The 13925-nt window shown below is 39.6% G+C and overlaps 1 protein-coding gene across 2 annotated transcripts in view; it reads left to right on the top strand.

Moving 5' to 3' along the window:
* mpped2a (metallophosphoesterase domain containing 2a) overlaps positions 1–13925 on the top strand; it is a 276284-nt gene that overhangs the window by 16225 nt on the left and 246134 nt on the right. The window contains exon 2 of one of the 2 annotated variants that reach the window (XM_061887742.1): positions 11670–11743. The exons of the other annotated variant lie outside the window; for it this stretch is intronic. Within the exon in view, the coding sequence (XP_061743726.1) occupies positions 11675–11743 (69 nt within the window). The 5' untranslated portion in view covers positions 11670–11674. The remainder of the gene's footprint in view (positions 1–11669; positions 11744–13925) is intronic. 2 annotated transcript variants of the gene reach the window in all.

Raw genomic sequence — 13925 nt, 5'->3', positions numbered from 1 at the left:
GATCTAACATAATAGTGAGAGTTAGTGGATCTAGCATATTATTGTGAGAGTCCAGTCCATAGTGGATCTAACATAATATTGTGAGAGTCCAGTCCATAGTGGATCTAACATAATAGTGTGAGAGTCCAGTCCATAGTGGATCTAACATAATAGTGAGAGTCCAGTCCATAGTGGATCTAACATAATAGTGAGAGTCCAGTCCATAGTTGATCTAACATAATAGTGAGAGTCAAGTCCATAGTGGATCTAACATAATAGTGAGAGTCCAGTCCATAGTGGATCTAACATAATAGTGAGAGTCCAGTCCATAGTGGATCTAACATAATAGTGAGAGTCCAGTCCATAGTGGATCTAACATAATAGTGAGAGTCCAGTCCATAGTGGATCAAACATAATATTGTGAAAGTCCAATCTATAGTGGATTTAACATAACCGTGAGAGTCAAGTCCATAGTGGATTTAACATAATATTGTGAGAGTCCAGTCCATAGTGGATCTAACATAATATTGTGAGAGTCCAGTCCATAGTGGATCTAACATAATAGTGAGAGTCCAGTCCATAGTGGATCCAACATAATAGTGAGAGTCCAGTCCATAATGGATCTAGCATAATAGTGAGAGTCCAGTCCATAGTGGATCTAACATAATAGTGTGAGAGTCCAGTCCATAGTGGATCTAACATAATAGTGAGAGTCCAGTCCATAGTGGATCTAACATAATAGTGAGAGTCCAGTCCATAGTGGATCTAACATAATAGTGAGAGTCCAGTCCATAGTGGATCTAACATAATAGTGAGAGTCCAGTCCATAGTGGATCTAACATAATAGTGAGAGTCCAGTCCATAGTGGATTTAACATAATAGTGAGAGTCCAGTCCATTGTGGATCTAACATAATATTGTGAGAGTCCAGTCCATAGTAGATCTAGCATAATAGTGAGAGTTAGTGGATCTAGCATAATATTGTGAGAGTCCAGTCCATAGTGGATCTAACATAATATTGTGAGAGTCCAGTCCATAGTGGATCTAACATAATATTGTGAGAGTCCAGTCCATAGTGGATCTAACATAACCATGAGAGTTCAGTCCAAAGTGGATCCAACAGGAAACCATCCCAAGCGGAGGAGATCTAAGGATCATGGCGGTCAAGGTGTATATTTTTCCTGGTTGTTTTGCAGAACTGCATTAATTCCAAATCCCGACACCCAACTTATTTCTCCCAGATAGTTAGTGCGAGGCAGAAGTACACCTCAGCGGGCTCTAATTCACCTGACATTTACACACGTGTGTTAATTGCTATTCCGGCTATAATAGAGCACGCCGTGCTCATAACGGCAGGAAATGTCAAGTCGGCGTTTAGAGGGGCGGAGTCCTCCAAATTGCTTTGCTTTTAGATGAAAATACACACGAGCAGCCTGGGACTAAACTGTTGACATGTTTAATGTGGAGCCTGATGAGGTCAAGCTACACTTGCTTCATTGCTGACATTTAACGTCAACCCTGAGAACCTCCAAACACCTTCAGCTCACACTCTTTTATATCTTATTTAGCCACTCAAATAGTAGGTCTTCACTTCCAATACTGACATCGACTATTGGCCGACGCCGATATCAGTCCGATACGGTACCAGCACCCACGGTCTAGCTCCATCCTATCTTGCCGATTGTATTGTACCATATGTCCCGGCAAGAAATCTGCCTTCAAAGGACTCCGGCTTGTTAGTGATTCCCAAAGCCCAAAAAAAGTCTGCGGGCTATAGAGCGTTTTCCGTTCGGGCTCCAGTACTCTGGAATGCCCTCCCGGTAACAGTTCGAGATGCCACCTCAGTAGAAGCATTTAAGTCTCACCTTAAAACTCATTTGTATACTCTAGCCTTTAAATAGACTCCCTTTTTAGACCAGTTGATCTGCCGTTTCTTTTCATTTTCTTCTATGTCCCACTCTCCCTTGTGGAGGGGGTCCGGTCCGATCCGGTGGCCATGTACTGCTCGCCTGTGTATCGGCTGGGGACATCTCTGCGCTGCTGATCCGCCTCCGCTTGGGATGGTTTCCTGCTGGCTCCGCTGTGAACGGGACTCTCGCTGCTGTGTTGGATCCATTGTGGATTGAACTTTCACAGTATCATGTTAGACCCGCTCGACATCCATTGCTTTCCTCCTCTCCAAGGTTCTCATAGTCATCATTGTCACCGACGTCCCACTGGGTGTGAGTTTTCCTTGCCCTTATGTGGGCCTACCGAGGATGTCGTGGTGGTTTGTGCAGCCCTTTGAGACACTAGTGATTTAGGGCTATATAAGTAAACATTGATTGATTGATGATACTCACAACATTGAAAAGCCTGCAAAGACAAGATATTTAATGTTCAATCTGAGAAGCATTATTTTGGCAGCAACACATTGCAAAAATAATTGTCACAGGGGCATGTTCACCACTGTGTTACATGGCCTTTCCTTTTAACAACACTCAGTAAACGTTTGGGAACTGAGGAGAGCAATTTTTGAAGCTTTTCAGATGGAATTATTTCCCGTTCTTGCTTGATGTACAACTTAAGTTCTTCAACAGTCCGGGGTCTCTGTTGTGGTATTTTAGGCTTCATATTGCGCCACAAATTTTCAAAGGTAGACAGGTCTGGACTACGGGCAGGCCGGTCTAGTACACGCTGTTGTAACACAGGACTTGGCATTGTCTTGCTGAAATAAGCAGGGGCGTCCATGAAAACGTTGCTTGGATGACAACATATGTTGCTCCAAAACCTGTATGTACCTTTCAGTATTAATGGTGCCTTCACAGATGTGTAAGTTACCCATGCCTTGGGCACTAATACACCTCCATACCATCACACATGCTGGCTTTAGAACTTTGCGTCGATAACAATCTAGATAGTTTGCTTCCCCTTTTGGTCCGGATGACACGATGTCGAATATTTCCAAAAACAATTTGAAATGTGGACTCGTCAGACCACAGAACACTTTTCCACTTTGCATCAGTCCATCTTAGATGTTCTCGGGCCCAAAGAAGCCAGCGGCGTTTCTGGATGTTGTTGATAAATGACTTTCGCTTTGCATTGTAGAGCTTTAACTTGCACTTACAGATGTAGCGACAAACTGTATTTAGTGACAGTGGTTTTCTAAAGTATTCCTGAGCCCATGTGGTGATATCCTTTAGAGATTGATGTCAGTTTTTGATACAGTGCCGTCTGAGGGATGGAAGGTCACGGTCATTCAATGTTGGTTTCCGGCCATGCCGCTTACGTGGAGTGATTTCTCCAGATTCTCTTAACCTTTTGATGATATTATTGACCATAGATGTTGAAATCCCTAAATTTCTTGCAATTGCACTTTGAGAAACGTTGTTCTTAAACTGTTTGACTATTTGCATTTCATGGAAGCTACTTCTATTATTTATATACAGTATGTACTACTCTACGGCCAAATTGTCCTTTGAGTCTTTTTACCCAATTAAACTCTATTGGGTTTTGTACTTCTGTATGTGTATATATACATATATGTATGTATGTATATATGTATGTATTTGAATGTGTATATATGTGTGTATGTACTGTATGTATACATATGTGTGTGTATATGTATGTATATATGCATATATATGTGTATGTACTGTATGTATATATGTATGTATATATATTTAGAGTGGGGCAAAAAAGTATTTAGTCAGCCAGCGATTGTGCAAGTTCTCCCACTTCAAATGATGACAGAGGTCTGTCATTTTCATCATAGGTACACTTCAACTGGGAGAGACAGAATGTGGAAAAAAAATCCAGGAATTCACATTGTAGGAATTTTAAAGAATTTATTTGTAAATTATGGTGGAAAATAAGTATTTGGTCAAGCATTCAAAGCTGATGGAAGGAGGTTTTGGCTCCAAATCTCAGGATACATGGCCCCATTCATTCTTTCCTTAACACGGATCAATCGTCCTGTCCCCTTAGCAGAAAAACAGCCCCAAAGCATGATGTTTCCACCCCCATGCTTCACAGTAGGTATGGTGTTCTTGGGATGCAACTCAGTATTCTTCTTCCTCCAAACACGACGAGTTGAGTTTATACCAAAATGGATACATGGATGATACAGCAGAGGATTGGGAGAATGTCATGTGGTCAGATGAAACCAAAATAGAACTTTTTGGTATAAACTCAACTCGTCGTGTTTGGAGGAAGAAGAATACTGAGTTGCGATTTAGCACCTCATCTTTGGTCACCAAATCGGTGACGGCAGATCAACTGGTCTGAAAGGGGGTTTTATTTGAAGGTTAGCGTATACAAATGAGTTTTAAGGTGAGACTTTAATGCTTCTACTGAGGTAACATCTCCAGAGTACTGGAGCCCGAATAGAAAACACTCTATAGCAGGGGTGTCCAATCTTTTTCCACTGAGTGCCGCACACAAAAATATTAAGGCATGCACTAAAATGTTAAAAACAAGTTAAATTATTATTTGTTTTTTTTATTGTTTAAGGCTTACAGTAAATCTCTACAATATATAAACTTGGGGTTGATATTATGTCTTTTTTGTCAAAGACAACTTTTTTTTTTATAATAAAACTGAAATATGCTTCAGTATTTCCCCCACTGCCCAAAACATTCAGAAAGCAATGTTTGATGTGAAGTCATTACAGCCTTAAAAATGCAGGACACCATTGATTCTAATTCATTAATCTTTTTGAGTAATCTCAGTGAAAAGATAAATAAAATCTCATTAAATATATTTGGGATCCAAAAGGTGCCCCACTCATAAAGTGATACATTTTTATTAGTTTTTTTAACTTAAGTTACAAGATCAACTTCAGATATATCTGTCGATTTTACGTTTGAACTTTTATTTTGTTTGTTTTTTTATGCTCTTTTGTCAAAGAAAACAATATTTGTATGGCAACCACAACACATATGCAATATTTTCAACATTAAACATTTTAAAGTGAAATATTTGAAATAATTGGAGCCTTGAATAGTTCAATAATTCATTATTAGTGTTAGATCTTTTTTTTTTTTTTTTGCCGCATTAGAAAACAAACAAAAAATTAAGATGGACAAAAGAAAAAAAAGCAGCCAACTTTTTCTAGTTAGATTGCACCTCATTCCATTTTTTTAATGTTTTATTTTATTTTTGCAATAGCATTTCTAGAACATGTGGCGGGCCACAAATGGCCCCCGGTCCGCACTTTGGACACCCCTGCTCTATAGCCTCCGGGAACCACTAATAAGCCGGAGTTCTTTGAACGCAGATTTCTTGCTGGGACATAAGGTACATGTGACAGTCTCTTGCTGTCGTGCGGGTTCCACTGACCACCAAGGAAGGACATTTTGCTCGAGCAGGTTTATTCTTTCAATAAATCAAGTCTTTTGCCAGGTTGCTTTTCAGCCCCTTTTGTGCTGCTCGCTCTTCGGTCACTTTTTGTCATCGCCGTATTCTCCCTGTCGCTCTTGCGCTGCAACTCATTCTCCTTGTTCTCTCCTCCTTTGCCTATTTTATACATTGTCAGGAAAAATGTTAATAATTTCCCGGTGTGTTGGACTGCAGCGGCGTCGCTCCCGGTACGCCCCGCCTCTCTGCTCCGCCGCATCCTCCGCCTCCTTGCCGCCATCTTGGGCAGGGCCGCAGCTTGCCCTGCCTCTCCACAGTACAATACAATCAGCAACGACCAGGATGGAGCTAGACCTTTAAATTCTCCACTTTCTCCTAAGTTGGATCAGACCTGGGAAAAGATACGGGAGGGGAAATAAGAGGATTGTCTGACATCAGGTCAAGGCTGAGCTGCTACACAAACACTCCGGTCGGTGTAATCATCTACTGTGTGACAAAAAAAAAATAAAAACAGCTTTATCGAGGCTGGCCTTTGCACTCCTTCGGGGAACTTCCAGGCAGCGCTGAGGGAGAAGAACATTTGGGATGTTTTCTCAGCGACGGTGCCAACTTGCACTTTTACAATCACACCATGAGGATACAACTTTGTCAATGAACATGCCAATATTGCAGCCTTAACACGATACAAATCATACATACTTGAATCAGTTGGTAGTGGAGAAGCTTAAAAATGTCTTGATCAAGTGTAATTAGTCCATTGCTGAGAAGTGGTAGATACGGAAAAACACTAACTTATTCATTAGGGGTGCGCAAAAAAATATAAAAAATCAATTTTATTCATCAAGATCCTAGATCAAGTAATACTTTTCATAAATCCATATAAAAAAAGAAATACATGAATAACTTTAAAGTTCCACCCATCCATCCATTTCTTACTGCTTGTCCCGTTCGAGGTCGCTGGAATGCAATTTAAAATTCATCAAGTCAATTCCAACTTCTTTATATAGCACTTTACACACAAACAAAAAGTGATAGATAGATAGATAGATGGATGGATGGATAGATAGTACTTTATTGATTCCTTCAATAAAGTACTATCTACCTATCTATCACTTTGTGTTTGAATCTTGCCGCTGTATGTAAAGATGTACAAAACAAACAAACGTAAAATTATAGAAAAATCACACACATTTTTTTAAAACATTTTTTACACACACTTGTTGTTTCATATGTTGACTTTTAAAACAGACACACAGTCAATTTGAAAAATCCCTCCTTTTTGGGACCACTGTAAATTTGATAGATTTCACCAGCAGGGGTGCATATGAGACATTCTCTATTAGATGCAATGGTTTTCCGTATTGGGACCATGATTTATGTCCTGACTTGTTCACACCTCCTCATATGGAAGCTACTTATTTTTTTTTTTCCGTCTATAATGTGCAATAATGTTATATGTATGTGTGTATATATATTCATATGTATGCATCTGTGTGGATATATACATATATATATATATAAATACATCTCTTATTTCTATCTTTTTTTTACTATCATATTAGCATATTGTATATGCACCTTAGGGGATCGGCTTCAATTTTGTTGTTATTTGAACCTGTTCACTGCAATAATGACAATAAAACTCTATTCTAATATGAATTACTACTACTACTACTACTACTTTATCTTCTTGATGTCTCAAGAAGGGTAGAAATACAAGAACACACACACATTCTTGTATTTGTACCTTCTTTAGACCTCCGAAAAAATGTCTACTTCTTGAGACCACCCTTTCTAGATGTATAAAGATTGGTATTTGCAACATTAATAATATAAACAAACTATGCAAATATAAAAAATGTAAGCTTTTAATTAATTTTTTGGTTGTGGATTTTTTTTTTCAATTGCTTTTCAATCGTCATGACATATTTCAAGTTATTACAGTATGTCCCTCTGGAAATATTTCTTGATTTTTTATTTTTTTTAAATAAATTTTGGCTAAAGGAGGCGCATTTCAATTTCTTACACACACTTGTTATTTCATATGTTGACCGGAGGGGGAGCACTTTTAAAACCTTTGAAAAATTCCTCCTAACAAAATAAGAGTCTCCGAAAGCCAGCGCAAACAAGCTAGCACGCTACGGAGTTTGCCGCCAATGTATTTCTTGTAAAGTGTATAAAAACAAATATGGAAGCTGGACAAATAAGATGCCAAAAACCAACCACTTTCATGTGGTATTAGACAGGAAAGAGGAACTTTTTTTCTCCTCCATTTGAAAACGTGGACGTCTGATTCCAATCAATGCAAGTCATCAGAATCAGGTAATACACTAACTTATATTCTTGTCTTCATGAAAGATAGGAATCTACGTGTTAAACGTGCATGTATATTCATTAAAACACCTTCAACATGTCAACAAAAACGGCAAAATAATATAAATTATATTCTCTATATATAAATTTTTGTATGTATGTATATATATATGTATATATATATATAAAAAATATGTGTGTGTATGTATATGTATATATGAGGTAGATCACCTAGTCATTGGTCATTTATTAAGTAATTGATTAGCTTTAAAACTCGTATTGGGGTGTTACCATTTAGTGGTCAATTGTACAGAATATGTACTGTACTGTGCAATCTAATAATACAAGCTTCAATCTATCAATCAATCAATCAAATCAATCAATGCCTACTGAGTCTATGGTGCTGTTAAGTTATTGTGGCTCAATGTGCCATTTTTTTATTTTATTTTAATGTACAAGTATTTAATATATATTATTGTTTTAGTTGCTTAAGAGATATTCCTGGCTCTGAATTTGCTCATTGCTATTTTTATGTTTTTGTGCATTACTTGTTGCCCTAATCATTAAACAAACAGGTTACTCATCAGTTACTCAGTACTTGAGTAGTTTTTTCACAACATACTTTTTACTTTTACTCAAGTAAATATTTGGGTGACTACTCCTTACTTTTACTTGAGTAATACATCTCTAAAGTAACTGTACTCTTACTTGAGTACAATTTCTGGCTACTCTCCCCACCTCTGAAGGTGCGGCTTATAGCGTGGAAAATACGGTAATAATTCATTATAACTTAGATTTTTTTCGTCCTTTTTTTTTTTTTGAGCAATGGAAAAAAAAATAAAAAGACAAAAGGAGAAAAAAAAACTGCCTGCACGGCAGCTTTGTGTCACTTTTTCTCATTAGATTTCACCTCATTCCACTTTTTTTTTAAATGTTTTATTTTAATTTTTGCAATACTATCAATTTTGCAATTTTTGCAGAATGTGTGGTTTGGACACCACTGTTTTATGTGTTTTTTTTGTTTTTGAACTTCCTTTTTGGAATGTACTTGGAGCCTGCAGCACCCAAACGTGGGCCCCTGTGACCTGGAGCCTTAATGAAGCACCAACGTTAGGGAACTGTCTATGTGTGTGTGTGTGTGTGTGTGTGTGTGTGTGTGTGCGTGCGTGCGTGCGTGCGTGCGTGTGTGAGTGTGTGTGTGTGTTGCTGGGGTGAGTTGCTCCACTGTCAGGGTCACCTCCGCAGTGCCTGGTGAACACCCCGCACAATACGCCACCTTGAGGTAACAATGGCTCTATTGTGGATGTGGACAATGCTGTCTGAAGGACAGGGTTGAGGGAGCGGAAGGGAGAGAGGGGGGTCTGGGGGGGGGGGGCTCAGCACCTGGTAACACTGTATGGTGGCGAGGAGGGGGTGGTCACAGTCCATCAGTTGCCTACAGCGTCTGACCAGACAGAATCAAGCTCACAACCTTGTCCTCCAAAAAACCCTTGCAGGTGTGTTTAGGGCCACACCTCCATGTTTACCGTATTTCCTTGAATTGCCGCCATGTATATAGTATGCACCTGCCTAGGGTTAAGGCCGGGTCAAACTCGTTTCACAAAATATTATTTTTATTAGCACGTCTAGAATTTCCACAGGGTCAAACTCGTCACGTCACGAGTGACACTTCACCTGTCATCATTTTCAAAATGGAGGAGGCTGATTTCAATCATTTGAAATCGCATAAAGGGAAGAAGATTAAGAGCTATTCAGTAGGATTTAAGGTCCAAGCTATTGAATATGCTAAAAAGAACAGTAAGCAGCGATGTTTTGTTAATATACCGTAGCTGCGTGTGTCAAATACGAGTCATTAAATGACTCCCGCCTCCTGGTGGTAGAGGGCGCTAGTGATCCTTCTTGCGACTACTCGGCTGCAGAAGAAGTGACAACAAGCAGCAAGAGTGAGCAGCGATCCTTTATTTTTTTCCTCGCGCTTGCACTTTTAACATGGAGGATAACATATCTAAAATAAAACAGTTTTCTAAACTGGACTTTCAATCGAAGCAGGAGGTAATAAAGGAAGATCTCCATCTTTTAAAACTGAAGAAAGATAAGGAAGACTTCTATAAACAAGTTATCGATGCTTTTGATCAGAAGGAGCTGTGCATGGACTTCATTTATAAGTAAAGGTAAGTGAAGTGAATTATATTTATATAGCGCTTTTTTCTCTAGTGTCTCAAAGCGCTTTACATAGTGAAACCCAATATCTAAACCACATTTAAACCGGTGTGGGTGGCACTGGGAGCAGGTGGGTAAAGTGTCTTCTTGCCCAAGGACACAACGGCAGTGACTAGGATGGCGTAAGCGGGGATCGAACCTGCAACCCTCAAGTTGCTGGCACGGCCACTCTACCAACCGAGCTATACCGCCCCACAATAAGCCAATAATAATGTTTTTTTTTATTAAATGTGCTTTTCATGATGGTATCTTTACATCACACTCAAATTTATAAGCGCAGGCCTAAATTTACCGCATGCCTTTGGTAAGTGCCGGAGTGAGAAGAAGTTTTAAATTAATTAGTGCCCTGGTGGCAATTCAAGGAATTACAGTAAATGTACTTGTCTTAGCAGCTACGGGCTGTCCGTCAAAAAAATGGTAACGCTCTGAATGTTCGGGTTGCGGGCATTCACGCAATTCAAGAATGAAATCATCGAAAGCATGACGGACCATGTGGTAGTTGGAGTGTCGCTTGAACACCAGGGAAGTTGGCACGTTGTGTAAATGGTAAATAAAAACGAATCAATAGACTGCAAAGACAAGATATTTAATGCTCGAACTGGAAAATTTTGTTATTTTTTGCAAATATTAGCTCTTTTGGAATTTGATGCCTGCAGCATGTTTCCAAAAAAAAAAGCTGGCACAGTTGGCAAAAAAGACTGGGAAAGTAGAGGAATGCTCATCCAACAGGTGTGCAGGCTAATTGGGATACAGGTGGGTGCCATGATTGGGTACAAAAGCAGCTTCCATGAAATGCTCAGGACCGACTTATGTGTGAAATTATTAAGACATTACCGTAAAATATCAAATAATATTATTTAGCTCATTCACGTAAGAGACTAGACGTATAAGATTTCATGGGATTTATGGATTAGGAGTGAGAGATAGTTTGGTAAAGGTATAGCATGTTCTATATGTTATAGTTATTTGAATGACTCTTACCATAATATGTTAGCTTAACATAGCAGTTGCTTATTTATGCCTCATATAACCTACACTTATTCAGCCTGTTCTTCACTATTCTTTATTTATTTTAAATACCTCAGTAGAAGCATTTAAGTCTCACCTTAAAACTCATTTGTATACTCTAGCCTTTAAATAGACTCCCTTTTTAGACCAGTTGATCTGCCGTTTCTTTTCTTTTTCTCCTATGTCCCACTCTCCCTTGTGGAGGGGGTCCGGTCCGATCCGGTGGCCATGTACTGCTCGCCTGTGTATCGGCTGGGGACATCTCTGCGCTGCTGATCCGCCTCCGCTTGGGATGGTTTCCTGCTGGCTCCGCTGTGAACGGGACTCTCGCTGCTGTGTTGGATCCGCTTTGGACTGGACTCTCGCGACTGTGTTGGATCCATTGTGGATTAAACTTTCACAGTATCATGTTGGACCCGCTCGACATCCATTGCTTTCCTCCTCTCCAAGGTTCTCATAGTCATCATTGTCACCGACGTCCCACTGGGTGTGAGTTTTCCTTGCCCTTATGTGGGCCTACCGAGGATGTCGTAGTGGTTTGTGCAGCCCTTTGAGACACTAGTGATTTAGGGCTATATAAGTAAACATTGATTGATTGATAAATTGCCTTTCAAATGTCTATTCTTGGTGTTGGATTTTATCAAATAAATTTCCCCCAAAAATGCAACTTACACTCCAGTGTTACTAATATATGTTTTTTTCCTTCTTTATTATGCATTTTCGGCAGGTGCGACTTGTACTCCAGAGCGACTTATACTCCGAAAAATATGGTAAATATAATTCACACTCACACATGTTTTCGTTTCATATAAGGTGTGATGCTTTGCTGGCATCGTGGTGCGGGTTGGTTCTCTCAAGGATGCAGTCGGATTGGACACAGCGTGAAGGTAAGAAATGATTTATTTATACTAACAAAACAAACTAAAAACAGAAACACTTGCACGAGGCACTAAAGACAAAACAAACAGAACTAGCATGGGAGCTAGAAGGAACTAAAAGCACTACCATGTGAGCTAGGGAATAACACAAAGGAATAGCGTTGAAGCTAACAAGTACAAAAAATACTTTTCTTTACCACGATTGGGAAACAGCGTCGTCACCTGTTGCACGGAACAGAAACTAGAATGCGAGACCGAGTAAACGAAAAAGGCAGGCTTAAATAGGGACAGTAATTAGGAGGCAGGTGCGCGTCAAAAACAAAAGGCAGGTGACACAAATGCGTGGTTATGACTGCAGAACAAAACAGGAAGTGCCACCAGGAACTACGGAAGACAAACGCTAACAAGATGTGATATAAAACAGAACCTAAACCAGAATAACATAAGGATTGCGAATATTGGGAAAATTCCCCCACAAAATGCTAATTATTATCAACAAATGAAGTACAAACCCAAATATTGTTTACAGTCAATGGATGGATGTTCACTCTCACAGTCTTGCCTATCCTGCCTATGGGGCGGCATAGCTCGGTTGGTAGAGTGCCAGCAACTTGAGGGTTGCAGGTTCGATTCCCGCTTGTGCCATCGTAGTCACTGCCGTTGTGTCCTTGGGCAAGACACTTTACCCACCTGGTTTAAATGTCACTTAGATATTGGGTTTCACTATGTAAAGCGCTTTGAGTCTCTAGAGAAAAGCGCTATATAAATATAATTCACTTTATCCTTGCTTTTAGTGGCGTTGTGGAGGGTACACAATAAGATGTGGGATGAGCTCCAATATTCTCTACCTCCTATCCCCGAGATAAAGAACTCCCACTTACACTCACATACACTACATAAGCACATACATACGCACTCACACTGCAAATACACACAATGCATTCTTCTTCTTTTTTTCCTTCCAGTAAACACGAGCCTTCCGAGTGCTTAAAAGCTCCGTCTAAACATAGACTCAAGGCCAAACATCTCCAGAGCTCCAGCATCAGTGGTGCTTGAACAAGCCTTAAATGCAATCCCTCTCGTTGTGTTATTAGGGAAAAAAAGAAAAAAAATCCTGACATTCCATATTTTACCATGGGTTTATCTACAGGAGGTGTCAAGGTACCATGTAGCCCGGCTTGAGGATTACCAGGAGATGTTTGGGTTGCTCTCGTGCTTCTGCTGCCTCTGCCTGTCAGTGGTCTTGTAAGAAAGGGGAGGGAAAAAGAAAGAAAGAAAGCCCTTTGTTGTGCACTGCAGTATAAATCATTTACGGGCTTTGCATAAATTTGTGTAATCTCCTTCTTGGGGGCTGGGCGGCCTATCTGATTCAGTGGACACCAGGGAGGGAGACTTGGCAGCATGTGCCCGACATACCTTGTGTGTGGGTGAGAGGGAACCTGGATACGGGTGATTACAATGTCACGTACTATATACATATATATATATATATATATATATATATATATATATATATATATATATATATATATATATATATATATATATATATATATATATATGTATATATATATACAAACCCCGTTTCCATATGACTTGGGAAATTGTGTTAGATGTAAATATAAACAGAATACAATGATTTGCAAATCCTTTTCAAGCCATATTCAGTTGAATATGTTACAAAGACAACATATTTGATGTTCAAACTCATAAACTTAATTTTTTTTTTGGCAAATAATCATTAACTGACAATTTCATGGCTGCAACACGTGCCAAAGTAGTTGGGAAAGGGCATGTTCACCACTGTGTTACGTCACCTTTTCTTTTAACGACACTCAATAAACGTTTGGGAACTGAGGAAACTAATTGTTGAAGCTTTGAAAGTGGAATTCTTTCCCATTCTTGTTTTATGTAGAGCTTCAGTCCTTCAACAGTCCGGGGTCTCAGCTGTTGTATTTTACGCTTCATAATGCGCCACACATTTTTGATGGGAGACAGGTCTGGACTGCAGGCGGGCCAGGAAAGTACCCGCACTCTTTTTTTACGCAGCCACGCTGTTGTAACACGTGGCTTGGCATTGTCCTGCTGAAATAAGCAGGGGCGTCCATGATACCGTTGCTTGGATGACAACATATGTTGCTCCAAAACCTGTATGGACCTTTCAGCATTAATGGTGCCTTCACAGATGTGT

Source organism: Nerophis ophidion, linkage group LG25 (genome assembly GCF_033978795.1).
Source record: "Nerophis ophidion isolate RoL-2023_Sa linkage group LG25, RoL_Noph_v1.0, whole genome shotgun sequence".
Taxonomy (NCBI): Eukaryota; Metazoa; Chordata; class Actinopteri; order Syngnathiformes; family Syngnathidae; genus Nerophis; species Nerophis ophidion.
The sequence above is the reverse complement of the archived record's forward strand: the minus strand, read 5'-3'. Positions and strand labels throughout refer to the sequence as shown.